Below are 27,904 nucleotides of genomic sequence, written 5' to 3'. Positions count from 1 at the left end.
ATATCTTTAGTGGACTAAAAGGGGAAAATGTAAAGTGTTTTGCGTCCATTTTTTGTATCTTGGTTGGCTGCCGGAAGATTGGAGGCTTTTTTACCTAGAGGAAAACATTAAGAACATTGACATGTGTCATGTCAAGGTCTGCCATCTCTTACGTGGACATTTATGGCTTTACTTAAATGAGAAATATAAAAAAATACGTTTATATTTTTTTTGGATCTCAAGTGTGAGTCCGAACTCTTAAACTGATGTTTTATTGTTAAATTAGATCTCGCAAAAAAAAGGTCATGAGTCCTCTTTTCTAGACGTCGAGTACTGGATTTTTGTCGGGCGAGAGGGTTGCTTATTAGCGGCTGATTCCCAAGCGTCTACCTTCTTGTTGACGTCTCCAAGTTTCTCTGTGCAACTCGAGACATTCGAGATGCTTGCGCCAATGGTTGAAAAGGCTTATTGGCTTAGTGGGCATAGCTTAAGAAAGAAATTATACTCAAAGATTACGTACTATCCATTTAATTTTGATTTCACAAACTCGTAGTACACGTCTGTCAGTATCGGTGAGATGAATAAGCTAGTTTTTTGGAAAAGTGCTTGACATGGCGGGTGAGAAGAGGCAACTTTTAGATGAGTTACAAAGGAGACAGGAGTTGTGGATAGAGCGAGTATTCAGCGGTGAAGGGAAGTTGAAAACAGTGTTAGAGGGTAGAATGTTGGGTAAACGAGGGAGAGGCAGGAAGAGATTTTTAGTTAAACTGAAAGGGGGTAGGCTTTATTATGAATTGAAGAGGAAATACTCAATGCATACCTACCTTAATCAGTAGAACACTTTGATAATTATAAAATCGATTCTCAATTTAAGAAAAAATTATTACGGTCGACGCTTATACTGCCATATTGGTGGCTTAGCGGTTTCGCGATTGCCAATAGGTCAGTATCGACAATCCAGTAGTTGAATTCCTAGGGATATTGATCACCCTAACCTTTTCTGGAATGCAATAGTGCAATGCATTTTCCAGCGAATGCAATTCAAATCGGGGTTCCCACCCGCTCATCTCCCGCGAATCCTCCCGCCTCTCCTCCTTGGCAGTGGCATAGATTCCCTCCCTTACGAGAATGCGTCGAAAATCAATTTTTCCGGAACGCGATATTCCCTCCAACCCCTCTGGAACGTCTTTTGCGTTATCTGAACCATCAGGTGGAAATCGACGACTAACTTTCTCGTATTCATAAATATGTATTTACAGGACGGAAAAGCTCCAACAGGAACGATAGGGAAGAAAACAAACGCATGCTGTTGAAATTTTCCAGGCAATAATTGCCCACCTATTGATAAAGCGTATTGAAAAACGTAGTCAAATTCGCTCCAAAAAATCTGCCGAAGTAAGTTTTCGTCATGAGTAACATTTTTAACGTTTACTTTTTTTGTGAAGATTCAGAAAATATGGATACGGAAAGCGATGGCAGTTTTTAGGGAGGCCACTTTAATTGGAACGATAAATTCTAAAGGTTTTTTTTAAATACGCACGTGTTTTGAGTATCTTCAGTGTGACGTAATGCATATTTCGTGTGCTGCACTTGATAAATTTGAATCGTCTCTGTAGGGAAAAAAATGGCTTCACTAATTTATATCATCTTGAGCTGAAAACCATTCTTTAGCCCAGTCAAACCAATGAACAAACTCTTTTAAATGTAAAGATTGGTATTGTCATAGCATCGTTGGGATCATTAAGTTCGAAACGCATCCATTATTATAAATGCTTTAGAAAGGGACTCAACGAAAAAAATCCCAAGTAGAAACGTTCGAATAATTATCTTGAATTTTTTTGTCGTTTAAGTATGTTTAATGTGAAAGCGGAATAGCCGAAAGTCGGTTTGTGAAGGCAAGATAATACTGAAACCCCTTGGAATTAAATAAAATGTTTTTATAAATATATCCTGTAATTAAAAGGCTTGGGTTGATTTTTATATTTCAATCTTGTGGTAATAATAATCTTATTCATAAGACTTGTAGGGAATTTTGTACACTTCAACGTCGAATTATAGTTATTTCTGAATAGTAGATAGATTCACATTTATAAGCAAAAAAGTTTAAAACTAAGACTTTTTGGTCTATTTTACCATTTTTTAAACGATGCGTCACGAAATTTTGATAAAAGAAAACCTCATTCGGTCGTAGGTAGCATCCCAAAATATATGCAAGACAGAAAAATCAAAACCATACCAAAACTTTCCTAACGAAGACCTTTTTGACGACGTCTCGACTGAACTATTATCTAAGAGAATGGCGACCATGTTGTGGAATCACACTACAAATGTCGCAGCAATGAACCGTTTGAAGGAAAAACCATGAAGTTCACGACCGAATGTAGAGTCGAACGACTTCGAATTTTTGGACAGTGAGATGGCTGCGAATTTTCCCAAAATGCCATTCCCAACTAAAAGTAAGTAATCTTAAAAGCTAATCAATTGAATAGAAATTTCCTCTCCCGGTATTTAGATCATTTTGGTGCTCATCTTGTTGAAATAATAGTATCGGACATTATATTTCATTTGAGTGGGTGAGGAGCGAATGGGTGCAAGTGATTTCTTTTTTCTTCACAGAGTTAGGTGCAGAAATTAGGTATAGAAAACAAACGAGATCAATTAGATATTTAGTAGTGCATTTTATTTTTCACTTAATGTCGTCACAGAACAGACACTCACTCATATCCCGTGGCCACCCAGTTTTTTTTATTTCTTCTAAAAATTAAGTTTACCTAACTCTGTTGAGAAAAATATCACTTGTAACCCTTGGCTTCTCACCCTCTCATTTGAAAGGGTTTCAGTTTCAGTTGGTTTCGAAGAAATCTACATTTTTACTGGACTAAAAGCGGTAAATGGAAAGTGTTTTGTGTCCTTCTTGTTAGCCTTGGTACGCTGCCGGAGATTGTGGGGGAAAGGAAAGGTGAGAGGCGGGAGGGGTGGAGGTCTGCCGGAAAACACGGCTGGCGCCCGGGGGCCCCAACTCGGGAGGGAGATATGAAGGGAGACCCTGAGGCGCGCGCCGACCCAAAAGCAAGAGTGCGAGAAGGAACGAATTACCCGGAAAGCGATCGTCATGAATTTATGGGAGGGCTTGTAGGTCCATATAAAATGGGAATAAGCCCGCTCCTTTCCTTTAATCCTGGGTCCCGGTAGGGTTTCTTGGGGGGGATGAGTTTGGGGAATCTTGCTAAGGGGTATGTTTATGATGTTCCCATGGCGCGGGTATTGGCGTGACGATTACTCCTTCGGGACGAGCGCGTGGTAGGGAACCATCTCTCCTCGCAGAGCCGAGATTATTCGTGGCAAGTGCTTATTAGGAGGCAAACCCTATTGGGCTCGTTTGCCTATTTTTTAAGGCATGGCATTTGGAGGAGACGGCCTATAGCTTAGATCATTTACGCCACAAGTGAAGGGTAGGGAAGGAAAGGTGGAGAGAAACCTGGGGTCGGTATTAGCCTGCTCTTAACGAGATACGCCAAGGGGACCACGGCTTTACGTCGTGTTACGCTTAAAGTGCCCTCCACGCGGAATATAAGCAGGGATCAGGAAATCTCAGTAAATGCTCGGCCACCTACGGTATTTGAACCAGGACCCCCTAGTTGTGAAGCAGACACATTAGGCACCACATCAGAATGATCCCCGTCAATTTTTTTAAAAGTTCTATTGGGATATAGTTCAAAAGTTAAGGAGAACTGTATTTTTCTGTTTTTCTATCTGTCGCGTACAATCTCACTGTTAAATCTCCAGTAATTCTCAGCGAAAGTTTGGCGCCTGTAACACTTTCGCTGATAAGTCAATGACGTCACAAACTCAATGACGTCACAAACCAAGGGGATCACTGCTTAACCGCCACTCCTCGTCGTCGCGCATCGGTCTCGCGTGGTCCATTGCTGTTTACATTCTCATGAGAGATACCTTACTTGAATGAGCGTTTCTCCCAGATCGAGTCAATGAAATACTACTCTTATGACGCCGCCAGCTCATAAAAATTGGGAGACAACTAGATCTTTGTTGACCGTGATACCGCTTACGATCCGTGATAAGTTCCGCGATAAGGCATTACAACGCAAATGTTTTTTCGGGAACGAAAGAAGACGATTTTCGTTCAACTCTGGTGGATTCTAAGCGCTTCCTTTCCATCTGAACACTTATGAACTCGTTTTCGTCGAGAAATCGAGAGTTGCGAATCATAGGTCGGCGATTTTGTTAAGTGTTTCAATATACAAGAAATGCCATGAGAAAAAATTTTATATTAAAAATATTACAAAAAGTGTTTCAATGTCATTGAACCTAGTCTAGTATTTTTTAAATGATTGGACAATATAGGAAATAGGTTTGCATTATTTGATCTTGTCACGCGGTATTCCTGTTTCACTCGTACTTCATATTGAATCATCATTCAAATTTCTACGTGATTCCCACATGCGCAGTCGGTTTTGCTTCGACTTGCTTGTGTAGACCTTGGTTCGTCAAATCCTCTCAAGAGGGAAAGTGTCTCACTTTGATATTTGTTTATCAGGTTGTCCGTACGCACTTGGATTTTATTCCTCAAAATACTTCTCTAATTACCTCCTTAAAATTTTTTGAGCAATTTAAAATATTTATATGTAAGTTTTGCTTTCTGTTGACTATAATATTCGTCCTCGTCTTTTTTTTCAATTTTCCTGCTAACTTTTTCGAAGTTTGTTACCCTTGACATCTTGTAGTTTCACCAAGATTTTTTTTTCATTTAAACGCGCTCCCATTTCGTGTTTTTCCGTGAATTTCCTCGGCCAACGACGTAATTTGTTTACCGTAAACACTCGCAGTTTCCACTTCTGTGCCTCCGTTAGGGTCCCGAAGTTGGAAGTCTGCGAGGTTGAGGGGGTTGGGGGCCAAGACGGAAAAGGGGGAGTGTGGGGTGTTGCCCTAGGTGGCGCCCCCTTACGCCACCCCCTCCCCCACCGCCAACCCCGCCTCCTCCTTCCCCCAAAGGAACCCTTGTACCTCTCGCACCCTGAACCCTCGCCTCCGGTCCACCTCTCCGCCCCATCCCACGGTTGGCGTCGGTCGGCGGGGGATGGAATCCGATCAATACGGGACACAGCCACTGGTTCCACCCCCATCCAACCCCCCTAGCACGGGAACAACCCTCCAAAGCACACAGTGGCACAACGCCTCCACCCACCCACCCACCAACTCTCCTTACGAGACGACTCTGGAAAGTAAATTCTTATCCCTTTCTCGGCCGGTTACTTAACTTCCTTCCCTACCCCCGCCCCCTCCTACCCACTTCCCCCGCCCCTCTCAATGTATCCGAAGGTGTTCCGTGGATCCCCTCCCTCTTCCTCGACTCATATATATTGCTCTCTGTGTCCCATGGTCGTCCTATTCTACCAAGGCCCGTTTGTCCTCCTCCTCTAGTCTTGTCCCCAATGTTTCCGAAAAAGGATTGTTTTTGGAGAAATAATACAGTTATCTTGGTATTTTGGAAACAAGTTTTCGTGTACTTCTTTCGTATTTTTTAGGCTTTTGATTATTAATATTTTTTATGTAATTTTATTTTTAATTCTCCGTTAATTTATTGGTCCGCGGGCAAAATTTATGATATTTTTCGTGTAAGTTGTAATTCAGTTCTCGTTTGCTTCGATCCTTGATCACGTCTCTCGTTGTTATTAGACTTGTATTTCATTTTTTTAAACGTCCCTCTCTCGTCCCTTAAACCAATGGTCCATCTCTCCTGCTGCTACTTGCCACTGAGCTCTTAGCCCTCAGGTTTCTGAAAAATGTTTCATCTTTTTAAGTAAACTTTGGTGTCAATTTTTAGACAAAATTGCTCACGTAAGGTTTTCCTGCTATTTCCTTTTTTATGCTTTGATTTTCAAATATTATTCTAAAATTTTTTAAATGCTATGTTTTTTTTCTCTAATAAAATCATTAAATTGTCTTTCGTGAGAAGACATTTCAATTTTCATTCCCATACTACCGAAAACAGATCATATTTGCCCTTAACATCGGGTTTTATTCAACTACGACGAGAGCACGAATAGCCAGGAATTGTCCTGTATTGGCGTAACTTACCCTGGCGGGACTCGAACCCGCGACCTCTAGTTTTGCAGGCGAGGACTTACCGCGGTCGCAAAGAACAGCATCGCCTTTTACGAAGCATCCGAGACTGGCAGGCTAAGATTTGCCCCACAACTTTAATGCAAATCTTAGTTAAGCCATAGAAAATTCATGGGAAATATATTGGTCCCCTTTCTTCTTTGTTCTAACTTTTCTCAACTCGCTTTTTCCGGAGTCATCCCCTCCACACACATTCCAGGTCGCCTCCCTCCATTCGGTATGGGCAGGTTAGGTATTTTGCTCTCTCTCGCTCTCTTTCCCCACTTTTCCTCCTCCGGTCATCATGTTCGCCCTTTCCACTTGAACTTTCAACCCTATCCATGACCTTCGGATTACAGTATTATGGGGAAAGGGTTCTTTGCTTTTTTTATGCAGGTAGATAAGTGTTTACTGAGCAAACTGTTCCCTTCCTTGTGGGATCGTCTTCATATTCCCTCCTTCCTACCCTTCCCCCTCCGGCCTAAAATATCCTGACTCCGAGGCGGCTAGGGTTTTCAACTGGCTCTTTCTGACAATCAAGCCCTTGGTCGTCCCATGATTATTATTTCGAGCTGCATTGGTAGATTTGATGTTGGTGGTATTTTAACTGTTTCAATGGCTACGCCACGTATACTTTTTTACTATACGCGCGTATATTTTTATTATTTATTTTCGTCATTTCATTCGATTTTGATTACGTTCCCAGTTTTTATTGTTTTCAGTTCTTGAACTTCGGCCTTTGAACTAAAAATAAATATCTTTCAAAGCTTGCGTATGGAAAATTTTATTTTCATTCTTAGAAAGGTGAACTGGTCAAAATTATTCCATCAGAAAATGAGGATGAATGAAAACAAGATCGAAGAATAAAAATGAATGAATTTTTCACGACGGGCTATCGCGATAGTTATTAGAGAATTTATTTTACGAACAAATTCCTTAATTACTACTATGTTACTTATTGTGGATTATAGATTATGGTTTTTTACAGTTTTTTTTTTAGCCGAAACTCAAGAATTACTACTCTGTAGTCCATGTTAATAGTCTCGAAAAAGTATTCATGCTTTCTAGTATTTCACTGTGTTCGGCATCGGGTACAATACGAGCGGCGGACGGCGAGCGGCAATCGGCGAGTGGAAAAGAAATCGGTCTGGACTTGGAACCATGAGCGGCACTGGGCGGCGCCGCTCACTGTCGCTCGCCGCTCAAACATATCGTACCCATCCTCAATGGATTTACACGCAACTAAATGAGGACCGATATCAGAGCGGCGCCGCTCGCCGCTCGTATCGTACCCGGGGCCTTTTACTTGAAAGTGATGTTATTCAATAAGGTGAAACAGTAGGAATAAGATCTGTATCTCTGCCGTTATCTGCTTCCTTTAAAATCAAGTGTATATACTCTATAATCTGAGCTATATTCTCTGCTTTTAATCATCCTCAAATATAAATTTTTCCCCGGAAATCTATCATGAAACACCAGCGGGCTACGGAACGAATAATATTTCGTTTATCTTTTTCCTAGCGTGATAGCAAGGTGGTCAGTAACTACGAAACTGCGCTTTTCGCTAGTGGTTTCTTTGCTGAGGGTGGCAAAATCTTCTCGTCTCCCTCTGAAACAGTTCGTGTTTCTGTTATCTTACTGCGCGCGAGAACTTTCTTTAGAGGGCATGCTTCAATATGTATATATTCTTGTTTGGTGATTCCGAGCGACTCTTTGCTTCTAGTTTTCGAGATTTTCGACTCTCTGAAATCCTGAAGGAGAAAATTGAGACCACAAAGGAGTATTTTATACGTATGAGGCTTGAAATTCGTAAAAATTCGAAATCCGTCTCGTGATTCGCTTCGAAAATTTTGATAAACCTCTTTGGTTTAGATTTTTTTCGAACATAAAGAAAATCTACAATCTCATGCGAAACAAGCAAAAATTTGGCGACCAATGTGGCTTATTTCTTCTTTTCTCAAGCGTCGCGAGGAAAGTAAGTGCTCCCAAAAATCTGTTATTCTTCTGCAATTGTTTACCGTAGTTTAGTTCTTTCTATTTTCGTTATCAAAATATGAGGATATGAATCTACTTTGAAGACGCGCGTCAAAACCGAAACGTAACTGTAGAGGTGGTGCATGAACATGACGATAGCTTTATGTCTTCGTGTATTTTAATTGGTATCATTCATCCATTATGGATTTTTGGGTCACATATTTACGGTAGATATATATATATATATGAATATGGCATTTAATTTAAATGCGTTAAGAAGCCTTCATTGGTGTATTCATCGAAAGGTAATCCTAGGTAGGTATACTAAATGACCAAAAACCCTTAATGGAAGTATGTACCATCGATGGAACACATAACTCAAGAATCGCGACTTCTCTATCTCGTATTTTTGGATTTAGGATCTTATTCATTTGTGTAATGTCTTAAAAGCTCCCTAAAAGCTGTACGCCAGTGTTAAGGTATTTACCTTCCTAGCTACAGGGTTCCTCTAATCGTCTAACCAATTTGTAGTTAGTTAATTCACTGAATATTCTGTTTAATTGACGGCATCAATCGTTTTACGTGTTGAGCTCCATATGTGCTGTTTACATTGAGGAACAAATTGATGTTCTCTTTATCCAAACGTACTAATGTATTAAATTAATCGAAATAAAAAATATCTACATGACTTCTGTCCGCAATAATTGATTTTCAGATAATAAATCAAACATCAATTCGTTTGATTTGACAACGTTAGGGTAAATGTTTAAATCTTTCATAGATAGCACCTTTTGCATTCAAAAAAATGGTACATGAATTTTCGTTGACGACCCAAATATGAGGTATTCCTTTATTCTTTTAAACCTTTGAGTTTTTCTATTGATATTTTTGCAAAATTAAAGGCATTGAATCCATTAGGACCTCTGAAATATAAAACCAGTGTTTAACGATTCTAAAGGCCGTTTTACACGGGGCACGCACTTGCACAATCTGGCGTGTGTACGAAGGCGCAGGCAAAATTGCGTTGTGTAAAGCGATGAATTGCAAGAACACATGCGAGGATGCGTGGACGTGAGATGGCAAAATAGCCCCTGTTCTAATTTCGTTCATGCATTCGCGCAATTCCATGCCATTTTAGAAATAAATGCAGTTCTAACCTGCGCAATTCCGTGCAATTCCCCGGGTAAAACGGCCTTAATCCCTTACCTAATCTTTTTTTCTTTCCTTTTATGTTTTTTCTGAAATTTGTGTGCGAGCTTGATCAAAATTTATTTTCATAGAAATTAATCCCTTGCCCAAGGATCATAACATTAACGTTAGCTTGCTTAGAATTTTCTTGAAGCCATTATCCTTACGGGATGGTCCGCTGTTTTAAATGTACCAAGAGAATCCGAAAATGTGTTCATCTTTATGGTTGCCCCAGAGTAAAGTTCATATTCTACCTAAGTATTTATTGGATTCCTCCCTTGAATGAACTTCTTTGATAACTGGGTCGTTAGGTGAAGCCAAATGGGCGTATCAAACTTTTCCATTGAATTATAGGCGATGCCTCGAACCAGAAGTTAGTCAGATAGGTGATTAAAAGGATGCGATAAGTCTTCCTTATCAACGTTTTATTTTTAAGTAGCTGAATTGAGTTTATGTTTCTCCGGAAAGTCTTGAGTAATTATTGCATCTTGGGCAAGCCTCTAAGGAAATTCATTTCCTGACTCTGTGTATTTTCTCGTTCCCTCTATGCACTTAAAACCTCAACACTAGGAAAAAAACGTGAAATATGCTCATTCCTGTAACATTTAATTTCTTCACTTGTCCTGTATATTTGCTTCGTTGCCACTATTTTCTATTATTTTGACTTTCTTCTATTGCAATCAAACAATACGATTTTTACGTTTTTTAAATATTTTGCAGAAATATTTACATAGCGTATGTGCATAATTTCATCACGATGAAGATTTTCATATAGTCTCTGATTCTTTTGCTGGAATATTGAGTAACTCAATTATTTTGAACCTTTCGTTTTTCAGTATGAGATACTGATAAAATTTTACGCTGCTTCACGAAAAAACTTCATCGTTGCGTGATAAAATCCGTTGCTAGAAATTATTTTTCCCATAGTTTGGAGTAATTATTTTCCAATGGACATTAGTCGAAAGTTCTGCTTCTATCCCGGAATTTAATGGATTTCTGAGGTGAGAAAGCTATCGAGTACCGAAATTAAACGAAATCAACTCAAAAAGTATGCCCGTTAAGGGTTAATTTTCCATATGTCTGTGGAAGTGCGTGCGTCTATTTAAAAAAGTATCATAATCCCTCGAACGATCTTATTTTGAGGTTAAGTCGCCCAGAGAATCACCGTCAATGTATACACCCTTTATCAGATATTTGGCCTTATATGTAAGATAGGGTGAATTCTCTTCCTCAACATCCGAGCCTAATCCTAATTTACCTTTAGGATGGGTGAATATTTCCAGTTGGTGTAAAACATCATAGAAAATACAAAAATTCGAAAATAATTTATAATAATAGTAATAATAAACCATAATATTAAATAGTAGTCGTAATAATGTAGGACGATATAATTCACAGCGATTGAGATAATTTAGTTAATGATGTAGCTTCAAAAAATGCATACTTTTGTATTTGTTCATTTTGAAGTAACACAAATCTCATTGTGCGTTATTTAATTATGTTTCAAAATAGTGATAGTGATATAATAATAATGATAATTATAGTGATCTAATAGTGATATTGATAGTAATAAAATCATTGTAGGTTATCTGCTTGTTGGTTAGGTTAATGATAAGCTTTAAAAAATGCATACTTTGTGCCTGTTCATTTTTAGTCAACACGTAACCTCATTGCTCGTTATTTCATTATATTTCAACATAATGATAATGATATAATAATAATAATAATAATGTTAATAATAGTTATAAAATCATGAAAGGTTATCTGTCGGTTCCATCTCAATGGAATATCCCTCTCAAGGGATGGACAAATGTACCAAATCCTGTTCGACGAGACCATTCGCGTGGACGGAAAACTCCCGCGAATGTTCTCCTCCCACGCGGTGGATTTCGGGCCTCAGTGGCTTAATTGGTCAAAGCATACGGAGGGGGGATTCCAGGTTCGAATCGCAGTGCTGGCGAATGATATTTTTTTCTCCCTCTATGGATTTCGCGCATTCGCCCGAGTGAAAGAGCAAGGAGGTGTGCACTGCGCAGAGGCGGAATGCATGGAGGACTGATTGTGGCCATTTCGCATGGATGGGTGGAATCTGCGGGAGTGAGGGACTCCCTGTTGGGCGGGTGCTTGGAAAAAGAGGTGCTCCGATGGGCGCACTTTTATCCCATAACGCACGTATAGGTACGAAATATCTGGCTATCGGAGTAAGTTCAGGGAACTGCACTTCCTGGATGCCTTCCATGTTTGCATTCGATAGGTTTTTATTTTGGGACATTTCGTCCTCCATTCGGGATTTTTCACGAAAAACTTTTGGCCATCGAGAATATAACCTTTCCAAGATTGATTTTACTCGAATATAATTCGTAGCGATAGAGTTAAACACGTTTATGATTTAGCTTCAAAAAATACCAACCTCTTCATCTTCCTACCTGTTCATTTGTAGTTAACTCGAGACTTATTCCCCCTTATTATTTCCCCTTTATTTGATTATATTTCAAAATGATGCTGAAATGCTCTATCCAAAAATATTTACCAAAAGGGTATTCACGATTGGATTAAGGATATGCATTCAATATTGTTAATACAGTTTATTTCCGGAAATAGAGCTAATTTATGTGATAATTTAACTTTTGAACATAAATATTGCTTTTATTTTTCTTCGTGGCGTCATTTCATTCATATTTCCTGTAGCACAGGCGGTCCTTATTGGATAAAGGTACGCATAAAATGACTTCATAACAATACCTACACCTCTCGTTTTACCAAGCTATGTGATTAAATATTTCTCATAGTTACGAAATTGAAACGAACTATTTTGGAACTGTCCATTTTTAAGGGGCGTCTGAACGCGGGCATAATTTCTAATAGTCATGTGATTCTCCCATTGTGACGGAGTCGTTGAACCGGAAGTGATCACACAATAGTTCCACTGCAAGCTGTGTCGTAGGTCCCGGAAAATGTTTGATCGATGGAATGTGGACAGTTGGCATGCGTTTCAGCATCCTCTGAAATTCACAATTTTACGCTGGCTTGGTTTTCTGAAGGCTCTTTGTGAACGGATTATTCCGATGAAATGTGCGATGCACTCGTCGGAGGCGTTGCTCAAGACAAGGACAGCTGCAAGGTATGCGACCCGAGTGAAAAGTAGCCATTATGTACTCGACCATCGTCGTATTAGGCACCCTGTTGGTGATGACAAAATAGAATTTCAGTGAAATAAAATTACAGTGCAGTTTTGATTAAAATAATTAATATTTTCAAGAAGTAAGAGCGAAAGTATTTTAACGAGAATTTTATTGTTCTCTTAGCTTTAAATAAATTGTATCGCGCGTTATTTGATTTTATTATGACAATATGAAATATGATTCGGAAGGACGTATGGTATAAGACGGCGATAAAAGTTTTCTTTCCCGACGCTTCCATGTTTTTTCGACGTTTCATTAATTACGTTGGCAAAGCAAGTTGCTTAACTGTTTGAAACCACAATTCCTCCCAGGTGTTGTTCAGAGAAAATTCATCAATTCGATTCGCCCGAAAAACACAAAATCCTACCTTTGACTCCTCTTTTAATTCGGAAAATCAGATTGCAAATAGGAACAGAAAAAATAGGAAAAACAAATTGGAAATAGAAGTAGTTTAGATAAATATGGGTCGCCTGTCAATTGTTTCAACTCATAAATGTAAATTTACCTCTCCAGTATTAGAATTTTGAACATTGGTCACCTCGCCATGGAAATTTTACCACTGCTAACTACATAATTAAATTTTGGATTTGCTTTGACCGCAGTAGTTATTCGTTTTAAAGAAGTATCCTGAAGTTTAGGCTTCTCTGTTAAACTCATTTATGTGCCCGTGTGGCGTTATGCTTTGTATCTTTCTCCGTAAGGTACAAAATCACCAGGCAGCGCATTTTGCTTCATCCTATCAGCGATAACTTCATATTTATTTCTTCAAATTACGAAATTATTTATGGATCATATATTCCTAAAAGTTTGCGGCGCAGAGAACGCTTTTTATACGTGGCAATGAAATAAGAAATTACGACAATAAATTAGTGCTTTCTTTGCCATAACATTACAGAAAATTTAAGCTAAAGGTTATTTTTTGTCACTGTTTAATGCGTTTCATTTATAGACTCTATTTTATCAAAGTATCATTTTTTGTTTTCTATTCCAAGTGTGTGTCGCTTTACTTGGCCAAACACAAGTCGACTCGCGAGACGTTTGAATAGGAAGCTCCCGTTTCATCCGGATACAATGACGTTAGAATGTGTTGTATTTCAATTGAAAGAGACATAGTGGTTCCCTGGCAAGCGTTTGGGTTGTCATTTTCCATCACGTGGGACTGCTACTTTCCTTAGATTCAGGCTTTGAGATGCCACTACTTGTCGATGAATATATATGCGTGATAAATGAAATTTATTCCATTTATATCGAGCGGGAGGCTCTTCCATTGTCGAGAAATTCTCTTGAATTGGAAGATAATTACCCTTCACCTTCCAGAGAAGGAATCCTCTACGGCTGCGTAATTAACTTATCTCAAATATTAGGTTAGTATTGATTAGCGGTAAGGAAAGGGCTCCGGTGTGGAAATATTGAAGTTCTTCACGTTTCTCGAACATTCTCTTGCTGGTCCTGGCATCATTTTCGTTTTCAATAATCTGTTTACTTCCTAGTCGTCCCTTGTCATTAGTAATTTTATGAGGTCGTGTAAAGCTTTTTAGAGACTCATGAAACCGATTCTCCGTTTCGGTTTACGGTCTTAATTATCGTCAAGGGGTTCATGCATTGACACTGGCGTAAATTGCTGTGCCTGCGTCAAATGAGAAGTAATCTTTGTGGCTTGAACCGTGTGCTAAAGTCTTCACTGTGTGAAAGTACGTTAGGTTTTGTCAAGGCTGTTATTGCTTCGATGGAGTTGGATTTATTGAAGAAAAGATAGAGTTGTAGGGAGCCGATAGGTATCGAAGCTATAATATTATGCCCTTATTCGCAGTGCTGGTGTAAGGTTACATCGGGGATTTGAAATAATTTGTGAAACAAAATGAGTTCAAAGTCGTGAATGAATTTATCGGATATAGTGGAAAATCAAGAGCTACAGCAAATCAGTCTAGGATTTTATTCGTAAATGATTATTCCAATCCATTGTAGCCTGCTTAAAATGCTGAAAGTGAAATTTGTCAAATCCTCCATTATTTTTACGAGAGCACAAGCATTCTTTTTTATTCCACTATTCTAACTATTGTTGGTAATTCCGCCATTTATACGAAACTATGAGTCGTCCTTATTCCGAGATCTGATATAAACGCAACAGTTGTTGAGTGATCTTTATTTGAGAAATTTTTGTTGCTGAAATTATATTTTGCTTCTAGCAGCTCGTATTCGAGTTGCGAACGACGAAGGGATGTGGAAATGATGCCAATACTCCGCTTTGAGCTTTTTCAATTGATCCGGTTATTTTTCATGGTTTTTAGTTCTAATTTCGTTTAGCACGCTTATTTTCCTTTGACTAGTTCACTATTTTGGCATTTTTCCGTATCGGTCGAGGGACTTAGCGTTTAAATTATGTGTAAGATAGGAATATGGAAGGGAAAAGGATTTTATTTCGTTTTAGCTGGATATAGAAACCCCTTTTTTTGCGAAGTTTATTGTATAAACCGATTGAAGTCTTTGAGAACGATTTTTCCCTTTGGTTCCGTCGCTTACTTAATAGAAATCTGTGCTCTGTTTACAATCGCCTCGGTAATACGCGTTCCCGTTGTGGAAAACTTGCGGTCACGGCATTTCAATTTTCTTTTGATAATCTTTGCAGAATGCTCTCCCTCACACTGAATTCGTTATCTTTCAAACGATTCGTCTTTATCTTACTACCTACACTCCTTAAAAAAACACTTTGACTTCCAACTTGGAAAGCTGTGTAATAAATGACAAGACTTCATCTAAAAGAAAGCCATCAACTCCGTAATATTCTCTGTGTAAGATATAGCACAATACCCTCCCGTGCTGTAAAAAATTATTATCACCATAAAAATTATCATTTAGAGAAGTTAAGGCGTAAAATAAAAGATGTTTAAGAGCATCAAGTGCATGAGAGAAGATTATATTATTTTCTATCAAGAGGAAATTCTTAGGGATTTCTAAAGAGGTTATTTTTTCATTTTTTACACCCTTTATTTCATTTTTACGAGATGACTTTTCATTATTTCCATCAAATATCTGCACCTCTTTCATGTTAGCGACGTTTTGCAAAGAAATATCTCTATGTTCTTCTTTCCATTTTTAAGTGTGTTGAATATAGCAACCGAAAGTTTTTATTATGGTTGAATTCGGCATTGAAAGCAGGGCTGTTTTTCCTCCGACTTGCGTCAAAAAGCTTCAATTTCAATACATTTATTCTATGTTTCCCCTTGATAATGGATGGATATTCTAATTTTTAGTTGAATGGAGTAGGATTTTGTATCGTTTTTATCATGAAAAGCTCACCGAAAAATGATTTGTGGAAGCATTGATGTTCCTCGTACCATTAAATGCTATGGAGCGGTAATTCAAATCGTCGGATGATTGTAATCCACTGAATGAAAACATCGGGGTAAGTGACTTCTCTTTGGATTATAGGCTTAGAAAAAGTTTTAGGCCAACTAGTTCCCAGTATTATTTCAAGAATCGGGGAGATATCACTTTAATCCCTTTCAAGATCGGACTACAGAATTTCCCTGATTTAACTTGCAATGTTTTTCTGAACCTTCCATATTTTCCTGTTTTCGTTTCTCTCGCTCCCTTAGCAAAAATGATGTTTTTGTGAGCTAAGAGAATGAAGATTTGAGTGAACATTTTTGGAGCCTATTATTTTCTAAGAAAGCATTTATTCTACATTAAGAAAGCATTCGCGTATATAAATCCTTTTCCTAAATCTTTGATGTATTTCCCTCGAAGATGAATTGAAACCAGCTAAGAGTAAATGCGTAAATATCGTCCCTATTACCTAGTTCCTATGATGAGCGCCGTGAGCTACCGTGAGCGCTCGATTACCTCGATGAATGCAAGGGCATCAGCGAGGGTATGGTCGCAATTGGTCAACTACTTAGGTACCCGTGACGCGGTCTTGATTTTTCGAATACTCGAGTACTTGATCAAGTTCCCTAAATTGTCTTGGTATTCATGTGCGCGTTCCGGGTAGTCACGTTTACCGTATGCTCAGGATTCTCCTCTGATACATTAATACAATCAGTGTACTCGAGTACCGATATTCGAATACATTTGGCACCCTTCCAGTTCACTGATTTCCCTCATTATTACCGTAATTATATGCATTCTTATTCCATTATGAGGCCCGTTTTCACGATTTATGTTCTGCCCTACAATAATACGCTCCGAATTCGCCATGCTTATTATTTTTGACGAATCATTTCTCACTTGTTTTCAGTACTCCGACAAAATATTGATTTTACGTCTGGGTCATTTTGTCCCGCCGTTCCCTCACCGATTCAACCCGAAGCTGATTTGGATGGGTGAGAGTAGAGTTCACCCCAGACTAAGCCTAGGGCTTGTGAATATCACGCATTCAGGGTATGGGGCTCTGTTTCTTTCCTTGGGCCACCTCGCACTTTTTCCGCCACCAGCGGATTTTGTTTGGGGGATTTGCGAAGGCTTCACCCGGGTTGTGAACTCGGAACCCTTGGATCAGTAGCCCAGCACTCTACCCACTAGGATACCACCCTTCACATTTTATCCCGTCATATAAGTATATTTTGTGATCCGTGCGCTGTATTTTATATGACTGATTAACGCGTGGAAAAATAGTGATTTTTGTTTGAGCTTCTCTTGTGATCTCACTAAAACTCTTTAAAGACCATTTGTAAAAGGAAACAAATACCACAGTTGGATATTTTTTTAAATCTTGAATATAGCACTCGAATGGTGACGCTGTCATGTGGCAACCTAAAAATACTAAGCAAAAATCATATAGCTAGGGAATATTCTCTTTATTGGTGATACTATTTTTATCCGACAGCCGGATGCCAATGTGCTGCGGAAAACCTCGGGGAATCTCGTTCGCAATACGTATAAAGCAATCCTCGGGTGGCTTTCAATTTGTGAGTCTTTCGTCTCTTGCTCTTTTTTCTGAACGCTCTATGTCGCATTGATATTGCATTTCACATTGAATTTTGCCGTTTTATCTTCGTCGGAATTTTTTCTCTCGGATGCTTGAGTGGTAATTCGTGTGCCATCGTGTGCCCGTGAACTGAAGCAGTTCTGCTGCAAACATTTTTTTTGTTGGCCTATTCGAAGAGCTTCATCAAATCTCGCTTTGAGTTTTAGTGCAAATTTTCATGTGCGAATGATATAGAATATCCTCTAAATATTTCGAATTTATGTGACAAAAATCTGAATGTCCATTCTGCTCGTAAAGTTTTGTATCGTATTTTTTATTTATCCCTTTCAGAACCTGAGGGACGATCTAACTGTCCCCAGAAAATATTTTGAAACTGCCAAATTCTCATGTATAGCAGCAAATTTTTGTGCATAGGAATTTAAGTTTAAATTTTTATTATTTATGCCTGCTACAAAATGTCATTACAAGTCTTACATTTTTTTCGAGAGGAGTTGATAAAAATTTAAATTATCCTATTTTTACAGTTTTATATGGGTTAGTTTTATATTGTGAAATGAAAAATTAAAATAAATCGTCATGGCAGTCGTAGCAATTCATGCCCGGAATAAGTGGTAATTACGTGAGTGTTAATATTTCTCTGAAATCGTTCTTACTAATACCTTGTAAATCTTAACCTTACTAATTATGTTACTGGGCTTTTTTTTTTAGCTTTTTCTGAGCTCTTACATTATTAATATTTTTGCTATTGCAACTTCAGGTCTTCGGCATCTTGAAGCTATGTCATGTCTTTCTTTTTTCTAGCTTCAAATTAGGAGATTCGCACCCACAGTAGTTTTTTTTTATTTACCCTTTGCATCACGTTTTTTTCCAATCGCTGCCTTTTCGTATAAATATTGGAGCATGATGTATTATATTTATTGTGTATTTTATGATGCCTTTGGAGAGTTATTTTCATTGATGAGGATGTGGAAAATGTACAGTTTTTCAGCGAACAATTGCTACTCAACCAATAATTTCTGCCAGGCAATGAAAAACTCCTGTAGGCCTGTCATCCTTGCTTCTTATTTCATGGAAGGATAGCATTTTTCAGGGATTTTATCATATAAAGCATACTATTTTGTTAAGATTCCCGACGAGTGTTGTGAATTTTTGTTTTTTTATTCTATGTAGTGTTTTTTTCGCTATTTACATTCGTGCCAATCACCATGTCCATTTCGCACGTATCGTAGCTTCAGACCGAGGTTAGGAGTTGGTAAGTGAGCTGATAAGCCTCTCTCCGGCATTAGTCTTTTCTTAATAAACATGATCATAATAGGCTACGCTTAGCGGTCCATCAGAAGTTTTCTCTTTATAACACCCAAATGGTAGTAAAATTGCTGCTGAGACATTTTATGCCAGGATATGAGCCCGGACCGCTTGTGTTGTAGTCAGTACGGTGGCCCCGCGCTTCTTTCATACGTCTAATTGCAATTGTTTCTTATACAACATTGAAAATTGAAAAGTATTTAATTCTTTCATCACTCTTAAAATAAAGCATCATGTCATAAAGCACATTTATTTAAATCGCCATACCCTCAAAGTCCATTGAGCGTGTTGTTTTTAATTAGTAAAATGCTCTTATTCCTTGAAAAGTAAAGTGAGTGTACGTGCCATTACGGAAGTTAAGGGCACTTTTGACGCGAGATGCTTTTAGTATTCAATTTGTTTTCAGAACGTGAGCATGTGCGGGATCGTATGTTATTGTTTGTTAATATTTGCGAAAATTTGTGTTTTTATTCGGTATTTTTTCTGTCCATTTCTACCGTATATCCATGCGTCAATATTCGACATTGTTATATGCTGAGACGAGAGATTATGTAGACGTCGGACTCTCTGGAAGTCCGAGGACTACTGGCATCGCGTCGTCACAATCAATTAATGACATCAGTGATGACGTTTATATCTGCGCCCATCTGAAATTTTTAGTCGAAGGTCAATGTCGGAATACATTTACGAAACGTCCTCATTTCTGAATGCACTGAATCAGTGGCGTAACTATGGGGGGACGAGGGGGATAGATCCCCCTCCCAAAGCCTCAGAGAAGTAAAAATAATATTCAAAACTATTGTCTAGTTTTGAAGTATAGTAAATTTTCATCATCATCACTGGTCAACAATCCTAGGATTGGTTTGACGTAGCTCTCCACTCAGTTCTCCTATCAGCTAATCTTTTCACTCCTACAAATTTCTTCTCTTTCACATCTCTCTTTACTTGTTCCATATATTTTGTTCGGGGTCTTCCTTTTCCATTCTTGCCTTCCACTTGTCCTTCGACGATTGTCTTCATCAGGCCATCATGTCTCAAGATGTGGCCTATAAGGTTGTTCCGTCTTCTTATTAAGGTTTTCATGAGGCTTCTCTTCTCTCCTACCCTTCTTAGGATAACGTGACCTTTTAATAAAACCCAAATTTTAAGTGCTAAAATTATGTAAAATGTATTAGCAAGCATGTCATTTTTCCAAACTTTTCCTAAAAGGGGGAACAGGTTCATTCCCACAGATCCTAATGACAACTTCTATGAATTTGGTGTTCACTATGGATTTATAATTTTTTAAATCATTATTTTTTAGAGTTTAAATAAAAAATATCGTTTTCACCTCTGTTCTGTGGATATGGGTGGGTGGTGGGTGGGAGGTCGCCCTTCGCCCATCCCCTCTCATTCTCCTCCCCCCCCCCCTCCCAAAGCATATTCCTAGTTACGCCACTGGACGGAATTACCCATATTAATCGGAGGTCTTCATTGATGGATTACTTTCTGTTGCTCAAAAATGCTGAATGGCCCATTCAATTATTATCAATTCGTGAAATTTGTTTTCTTTTTCTTGTGAAATTCTAAATAATCCAAAATGCATTACAAATTCCGTAGTATTCTGCGCGAAACAGTCAAATCGATTAATTTGGTTTTTTTCCAAATAAAACCTTTAATTAGAAAGTATACGTTCTATGTATGAATTGTAATTTATATTACTTTGAAGTGTAATACCCCATTTGATCTCTCGGCTTTCATTTATTATTGAAGTACCACCCTGTTTCTTGATTGATGTATGCCATTCGTGCTTGCGTGGAAATACGTCAAATAGTCCTTGTCGCCCTGAAATCCGTAGAATAGTCCGTGTCGCCCTTGTTTGGAATTTGAACAAAGTTTGAATGTCCTGCGCCGTCACCTAATTATCGGTGCATTGAGTAACCTTGATCTTATTAGACGTTAATACATGTTACACGTTAGCCATAGGTCAATTGATTGAATGTTTATTTGATTTTTGGGGGAACTTAACACAAAACCATTCTCACAGATCCTAATGACAACTTCTATGATTTCAGTATTCACGATAGATTTCTAATTTTTCAAATTATTATTTTTTAGAGTTAAAATAAAAAATATTGTTTCCATCTCTGTTCTGTGGATATGAAGAGTCCAAGTTATCCTTTCCTCTAACACTAACTTGTCATCAGGGGCGCAGCTAGGAATTAAGGCTGGGGGGGTGGGGGGGGGGGGGTTTACGTGTAACCAATACCGGGATGTGGAGGGGTATGGTATACCCACCAGGATAATCGGTAGGTGCGAGATTAATAAATTGCGGAATTTTAAGATAAATGGTCGAAAATGGTGAGTTTTACGGCTTTCTGAGGGATATTTTATTAATCCTTACACTATAATATTAGTAATATCAATCAAATTAAGTAAAATGGATTAAACTTAAAAATTTCTCTAAGCTCTGGGGTGGGTTTTATCCCCCAGAACCCTCCCCTCGGTATGCACTCCGTGACCTAAATCAATAGCGTAAGTGTCCGATCTGCCTCCACTTATACTTCCATTCGTTCACTACATTGACAAGAGATAGGCCGAGGAGTCTGCGGTCGTCCAGGTGTGCTCTCGACCTTGAATTCGAACTTAAGAGCTTGTCATCTGCCCACCACTTCCTCCATCTGCCATTTAAGATCCTCCAGATGTTTCATCCCTTGCCGGAGATTTCGTCAGTTCTCTTATGCCGTTTATGACTGACGTGTCCAGCAAGTAGATTCGGCCAAGGAATTTATGTAGCTGATCGCTATCGTGCCTAGTGGGCGAAGATAATTCGCATGTTCGCATAGTGGGGTTAAATTTCATAGTTTGGCCTGGGAAATAGACTCGCTTTGAAGAAACTGAAGGTTTTTCTATGATTCCTGAGCACTTAAGTAAATTATCTATTCGTTCAAACAAGTTATTTTCCTTATTTATCTTTGTTTTAAAAGAATCTATAATCGTTTAATGGGGCAAATATTACATGTCCCACAGAAGAGATTATTGGTTATAGTTACTAAGATTACCTACAGTAATACTACCGTGGCTCATTAGAAGTTATAATCCAAGAGAGGGTTCATATCGAGGGGGTCACCTTCAAAACCATATCTTCATAAGATTTTGGGAGGTTTGTTATCCTCGGCCCCATTCCCCTAATTCCTATGGCCTTGCCGCTGATGAGTATCAGAATGAATCATATGATAATGAATATTCATCCTTCAAAATTCCATTGTAATTGAATGATTCGTAAAAAATATTAGGACTTTGGTCATCTTTAGGTTTGCTTAATTTTGAAGAATAAATCTATTCTTTGGACATTTTTGGGGAGTATTTTTTATTTAAACATTCAGAGTAAAGAAATATTGCTTATAATGTTCTTTTGTGCCCTTGGACTTGTGTCTCACTCATTATTCCATTATTTTTCTGAGATTTGGAGATGCTACAATTCACCTCATCTTTTAATTTTCAGGGAGGACATATCCACCACCTGTCTGTTGGCTTTGATGTGGATGGGAAGGATTATTTGCTGGACCTACAGCTGAATAGGTGAGAATGTCTTCTGTTCTTCTTCATGGGAAATTTTTGTGACTTGCTAATTTTATATAGAGTGCAGTTGTTTTGAGAGCATTTATGTGGAAGCATAAAATTTTAAATGCAAATTTTCACATGAGTCTTGTCAATTTATCTCCAATTTTTTTCTCTATTTTTTCCAATGTTGTCATTTCTTTGCAGGGAATTGATTCCAAAGCATTATTTTCAAAGGCATCAGAAAAATGGAAGTCACATTGTTCACAGGCCTACGAAAGAGGTAAGAGCATGGTTCATTTCTAGTTCTTCAATGTGCATGCTAATTATTTTAAACCATAATACAGTCCAGTCTGTATTGTGTGGTTTGTGGGTCTTCCATTGTAAGACTCTTCCTTACTTTATTCTCCCTTAACTGCTTCAAAAATATTTCATTAGTAGAAATAATTAAATTCCTTAAAACTTCAATGTCCCTAAAAGAAAAGGTTCAACCCCATTTCATAATATTTAGTTTCCTAATTTTCTTATTCATGGTTTATCAGGCATTTATTAACTTAAGTAATCAAAAGTTGTGTGTACTCACCTTTGTGGTCTAAAATCATTCTTGTCAGTCCTATTGCATTATCTGCCAATATCATATTAATTATACCATATTGCATTATCTATATTGCATATGCTGCCATTATCATATTAACAGCATTATTTTAAATAATGCTGTTAATATGATATTCCCCTATAAATTTATTTCTGTCAAACATTTTTGAGGCAGTTAAGTTTACTTTTTTTATCTATGATAATATTTGAAGATATTAATGTGAATTAATTTTTAAAATTTTAAATTTCAGGAAGTGGAGCTTTGCCACTACAAAGGAGTACTCAGAGGTGTTGAGGGCTCTTGGGCAGCTGTGTCCACATGCAATGGGCTCAGGTAAGTTTTATTTTATATCAGATTATGGATAGCTACGCCTTTTTAGAATCTTATCTTGAATTTTCTGGATATAGGATTTTGCATTCATTATTCATACTTTGGCTGACTTTGGTTACCCACGGTGGCAGATCCAGAGAGGGGCTAGAGGGGGCTATATCCTCCCCCCAAGGTATCCAATTTACAGTAGATATAATTTTGTTCGGACCCCCACTACTGCTGGGAGGTTATCCCCGAAGCCTCACACCTAGCCACTCCCCCCTTATCCCTATCCTGGATTGGTGAACATTGCTGAATTATGTACAGGAATACAAAAATTAAAACCATCTGGTTGATGAATACGTTTAGTTAAGAGTAATTATTCATTGATTATATGTATATTTCACAGGCATTCATTTTCCAAATGCCAGTGCTAATTTCTGCCATTTAGTTTGATATATTATAAAATGATTTTTTCCTCATTTCCTACATAATGTATCACAATATGCATTGATATATACCATCAATTTAGTTCATCTGTACCTAAAGAAGATGATTATGTAGTTAACTTTTCATAAGTACACTCATGAACATGGTACAAAATTATAGTATTAATGATAATTATGTAGCGTTTGTTAAGTTTCATCCTATGTATTCAAATGTCACATATGCTTCCGCAATCTATTTAAAAATCCAATTTGTTATCTGCATTCAAGTGCAGCAAGTTTTGTGGCATATGAATTCTGTTGTCATTTATTTGGAAATAATTTCTCTACTTAAAACAGGGGGGTAGTTTTCGATGGCCATGAACTTCATTATCTGGAGCCAGTTTCTGAAGTGGGAATAACAGAAGAGGACAAAGAAAACATGGACGAAGAGTATAATAATGCTCATTTTCTATACAAACATTCTGATTTGGTAGCAAATCATACTTGTGGTAAGAATTCTATTTGCTCCATAAAAATCATTTACAATATGTTTCAAATATATTTTTATCAAGTTTTTCATTAATGGAGAATATTATCTTTTCTTTAGGATACTCAGGGACACCTTATCATATCTTTCATAATCAGGAATTCAATAGGATTCTCAGGGTAAGAAATTAACATTTGTACTCTTTGCTATTTTTAATTTTTGCCTTGGTGAGCAAAATTTTTCTGTGCTCCAAATGAATTAAGTTTTGTTAATTTAAAACTTTTCTCCCTCAAGGAGGCTTGAATCAGTGTTAGTTGGATATTGGTGGCCTTGGAAATACATATGTACAGCAGACTCCCTATAATCCGGCTGCGGTATATCCGTGTTATGGATTATCCGTGCATGATTTTCACTCTCGCTCAATTTTTTTCCGCGGTCCTTATAAAAAAATAAAATCGGACGCAACGTCATCGAAATTGCTGCATTAATGCTAGGTTACACCGGGCTTATTATTTCCATTAGAATCCCCATCGTAAAATGGGAGAGATCGCACCCTAGCTGCATTCACGGGAGCACCGTGTCCCTGTTTTCCAACCCTCGCAGTGCGCGACCGCGTTCCGTGATCACGGATACACGTCCCGCAGCAGTTGCAACCCGAGCAACTTGTGCGAGACGCGACTGCGTGGCGTGGTGTCTGACAATGTAGTTTCCGACGTCGAGCAGTGGTTTTGATGCATTCGTGCAAACCACTTTTCTGTTTCCGTGATCACACTGCCACGGATGTGTGGTTTTCGAAACCAGGCCTTACATGGAGCATTAATAATACGAATACAACCACGTTACCGCCGCTAAAAAGATCGCGAACTGGCGAAGAAAGCTCTCCATGAGTTTGGGAAGCACTCTTAAATAACAGAATAACTGTATAAATAATAATACATTGTTTTTTTACGTAAATTATGAACATTACAAGACATTTAAGTGAAAGTTTGGATTATCCATGTTTTCCTATTATTCGTGCCGTCCCTCCCCATCATTAGGCCGGATAATCGGGAGTGTACTGTATATATCTTTATGTTGTTTCTTTTATGCTTTCTGTTTGTGATCTCAACGACTTAACATCATTTGTTTTCAGTATAAACGCAGTGCAAATGCCAAGGAGGGATCAGAAAGTGATTCTAACACTATCCGGGGACCTTATAATGCCAATCGACAATCCAGATATGTGGAGCTAGTTTTGGTAGTCGACAACAAAGAATATAAAGAGTTGGGTGAATCATTACCAAAGGTCTACAAGCATTGCAAAGACATTGCCAACATTATAAATGCTGTAAGTAGTAGTGTTTTTGAAATCTGGAATAAAAGTTGTCTTTTGGAAGAACAAGTCAGCAGTTCTACTTGGGCCTTGATTTTTGCAGCCTTAATTTTATATTGTTCCGAATACATACATATATGGATAAGGTTATTGTTAGTGTACCCAGTCCCCACAATTGCTGCAACTGACTTTAAAGAAAACTATGATTTTGAGAAAAATAACCTTAAGACAAGCATGGTGGAAATGAGATACAAATAAATAAATTTTGTCTGAATAGTTAATTGCTAAATTATTTGTTCTCTCAGAAAAAATCAGAGAGCTATACTAATCTTTCGTAAATATGTCCTCTAAACTTTCGAATTTTATTACTTCATGTGAGTTCAAAAATTCTGCTCAAGGTAGTCTTTGAAAATACATTTACAAGACGTACATTTTCATTCACCCAATAAATCAAAGCAGGGTCATTCCATGTGAATTCAACACACCTCTCAACCCGACCACTTCAGATTTCTTTTAAATTTGGTGTATTCAATGGTACTGGTAAGTGATGGAAAAATACCAATTTGTAGAGGTATATGATGATTTTGACAAAAGTTACAGGCCCGCAAATGTTGTAAATTTCTCGAAATTTCAGCGTGTCTCTCTAAAGGTAAATGACTATAATTCCGCTTCTATTCAAGGTAGAAAGATGAAACTTATGTTTTTGGAAAGGTAATATGTAGGGCTTTACATTGATATACAACATGGCCTATTTATAATAATTTCAATACTCGAGGTCATTGACCTTGACATTTGACCTTGAATATCTCAAAACACCCCCCCTTCAAATTTTTTAATAAAAATATATGTTATTGCTCATACATTTTACTACACGCATACAAAATATCAAGATGGCACACTTAAGGCATCATGCCCAAAAAATTATTTGTCTACGGAACTACACAAGCAAAATGCAAGAAGTACCACTTAAATATGAAATGCCCATTGTTGAACAATATAGGTCATGGCTATATCATTGCAGTGTTACAGAAAACAATATGATGGGTAGCTCCAATGAAAATACAGTTAAAATTGGTAAAAACCAGGGGTGGTTTCAAAGAGGGGCTAGGGGGGCTTATCCCCCCAGGGACCTCGAATTGTTGCTTCGGCGTGGTCATGTCTTCATCGTGATGGGAAGTCGGTGTATAGTTGAAGGTACATGAAGGAATATTTACTTTGCTACACTGAAACAACTCTTGTGCTGTCAATATATGGTTATCAAAAGGTCTCTTGAGGCTTGCAAGTGAGGCTAGTCTTTTTACAGTCCCTGCAACCCCATCACAAGGTCCTTTGCCATGAGCTGTAGTAATTTGCTGCAGGAAATTGATGAAATTGCGCTGGAAACAATACACACATACGATATCATGATGAAGGCAGTCAGATATTTCTACATATGACACATATTGTATTTTATTAGATGTAACGTCTCTATAGTAAGCCACGAATGGATTAATTGTGGCCTGTTAGTTATTCCAGTAAAATCCTTGAACTTCATCTTGAATCATGAAGGAGTAGTTCTCTGCAAAATCACAAACCACAAGATATTCATTCATATTGAGTTCTTCTTTCGTAGTTTTAAAGAATTGTGACTGCTGTTGTGTTATAAATTAGTGTGGTATTATTTGCTTTAAACTGGATGAAAATGCTTCTAGGAAATCATCCGTTGATTTTGTTAAAGTCTCTAAAACTGCCCTTCCAGTGGTTAACAAACACTTATACGACACTTAATCTATGCCAAGAGTAGACCCATACAAACAGTATAGGTTCCACTAGCACCCGCAAGAACACAGTGCTTCGGCCTCAATTCACAAAATTTGGAGATTCCAATTTATAAATCTGGATATGTTTCCTTGAAATATCTGTACATTTCCTTAAGATTGCGCAACACTGGCTGCTTCTGCTTATGCAGTGTAACTCCATTTCCTTTCACCGACACATAATCCTTTTTTCCTGGCGTCATACGGCTCATGTTATAGTCACAATAAGTCACGTACACATGGAACTGCTTTCTCACATAATGCCTTAACTGGCTTTGGATTTGGTGTTACCAAAATACCATGTTCTGCCACTAATAGTTTGGCTCTGCGTACCATGTAATCTGAGGCAAAAAAAAGAAATCACAGTCAGAATCTGTGCCTTGTCACATACACTTCTGAACTATGAAACTTATCTTTGAGCTGGGCTATGATTTCACTTTCTGCACTCTCTTCCTTTTCAGGTTGCACCAAATAAGTATGCTCCAAAACTGAGGCTACCTTTTTCAATTTTTCTGTTGGGTAATTTTTCTCATTTTGAAGTCTTTTTTTTCACAGGAGATTCACCTAAACACTGAGTTCTACTATTTAAATAATCCAGGGCAATAGAAGGTGCTATTTCATCTTCTTTGGAAGTTCATCAGCATGTTCTGATAACTTCTGTGATATTTTTTTTCGGCATTTACTGCAAATTTTCCCACCTATCAATACATTAGGTGATTCATTTGCCATCCACTCCTGAACGTCTCTCAAATTTTTCTT

At 37.9% G+C, this 27,904-nt stretch overlaps 1 protein-coding gene across 1 annotated transcript in view; it reads left to right on the top strand.

Annotated features, from left to right (window-relative positions):
• LOC124153219 overlaps nt 1-27,904 on the top strand; it is an 84,659-nt gene that overhangs the window by 32,668 nt on the left and 24,087 nt on the right. The window contains exons 3-8 of the mRNA XM_046526318.1: nt 22,163-22,239; nt 22,426-22,501; nt 23,064-23,146; nt 23,908-24,059; nt 24,158-24,216; nt 25,170-25,364. Coding sequence (XP_046382274.1) covers nt 22,163-22,239; nt 22,426-22,501; nt 23,064-23,146; nt 23,908-24,059; nt 24,158-24,216; nt 25,170-25,364 — 642 coding nt within the window. The remainder of the gene's footprint in view (nt 1-22,162; nt 22,240-22,425; nt 22,502-23,063; nt 23,147-23,907; nt 24,060-24,157; nt 24,217-25,169; nt 25,365-27,904) is intronic.

The sequence above is a fragment of the Ischnura elegans genome, chromosome 2 (assembly GCF_921293095.1).
Source record: "Ischnura elegans chromosome 2, ioIscEleg1.1, whole genome shotgun sequence".
NCBI lineage: Eukaryota > Metazoa > Arthropoda > Insecta > Odonata > Coenagrionidae > Ischnura > Ischnura elegans.
The sequence above is the reverse complement of the archived record's forward strand: the minus strand, read 5'-3'. Positions and strand labels throughout refer to the sequence as shown.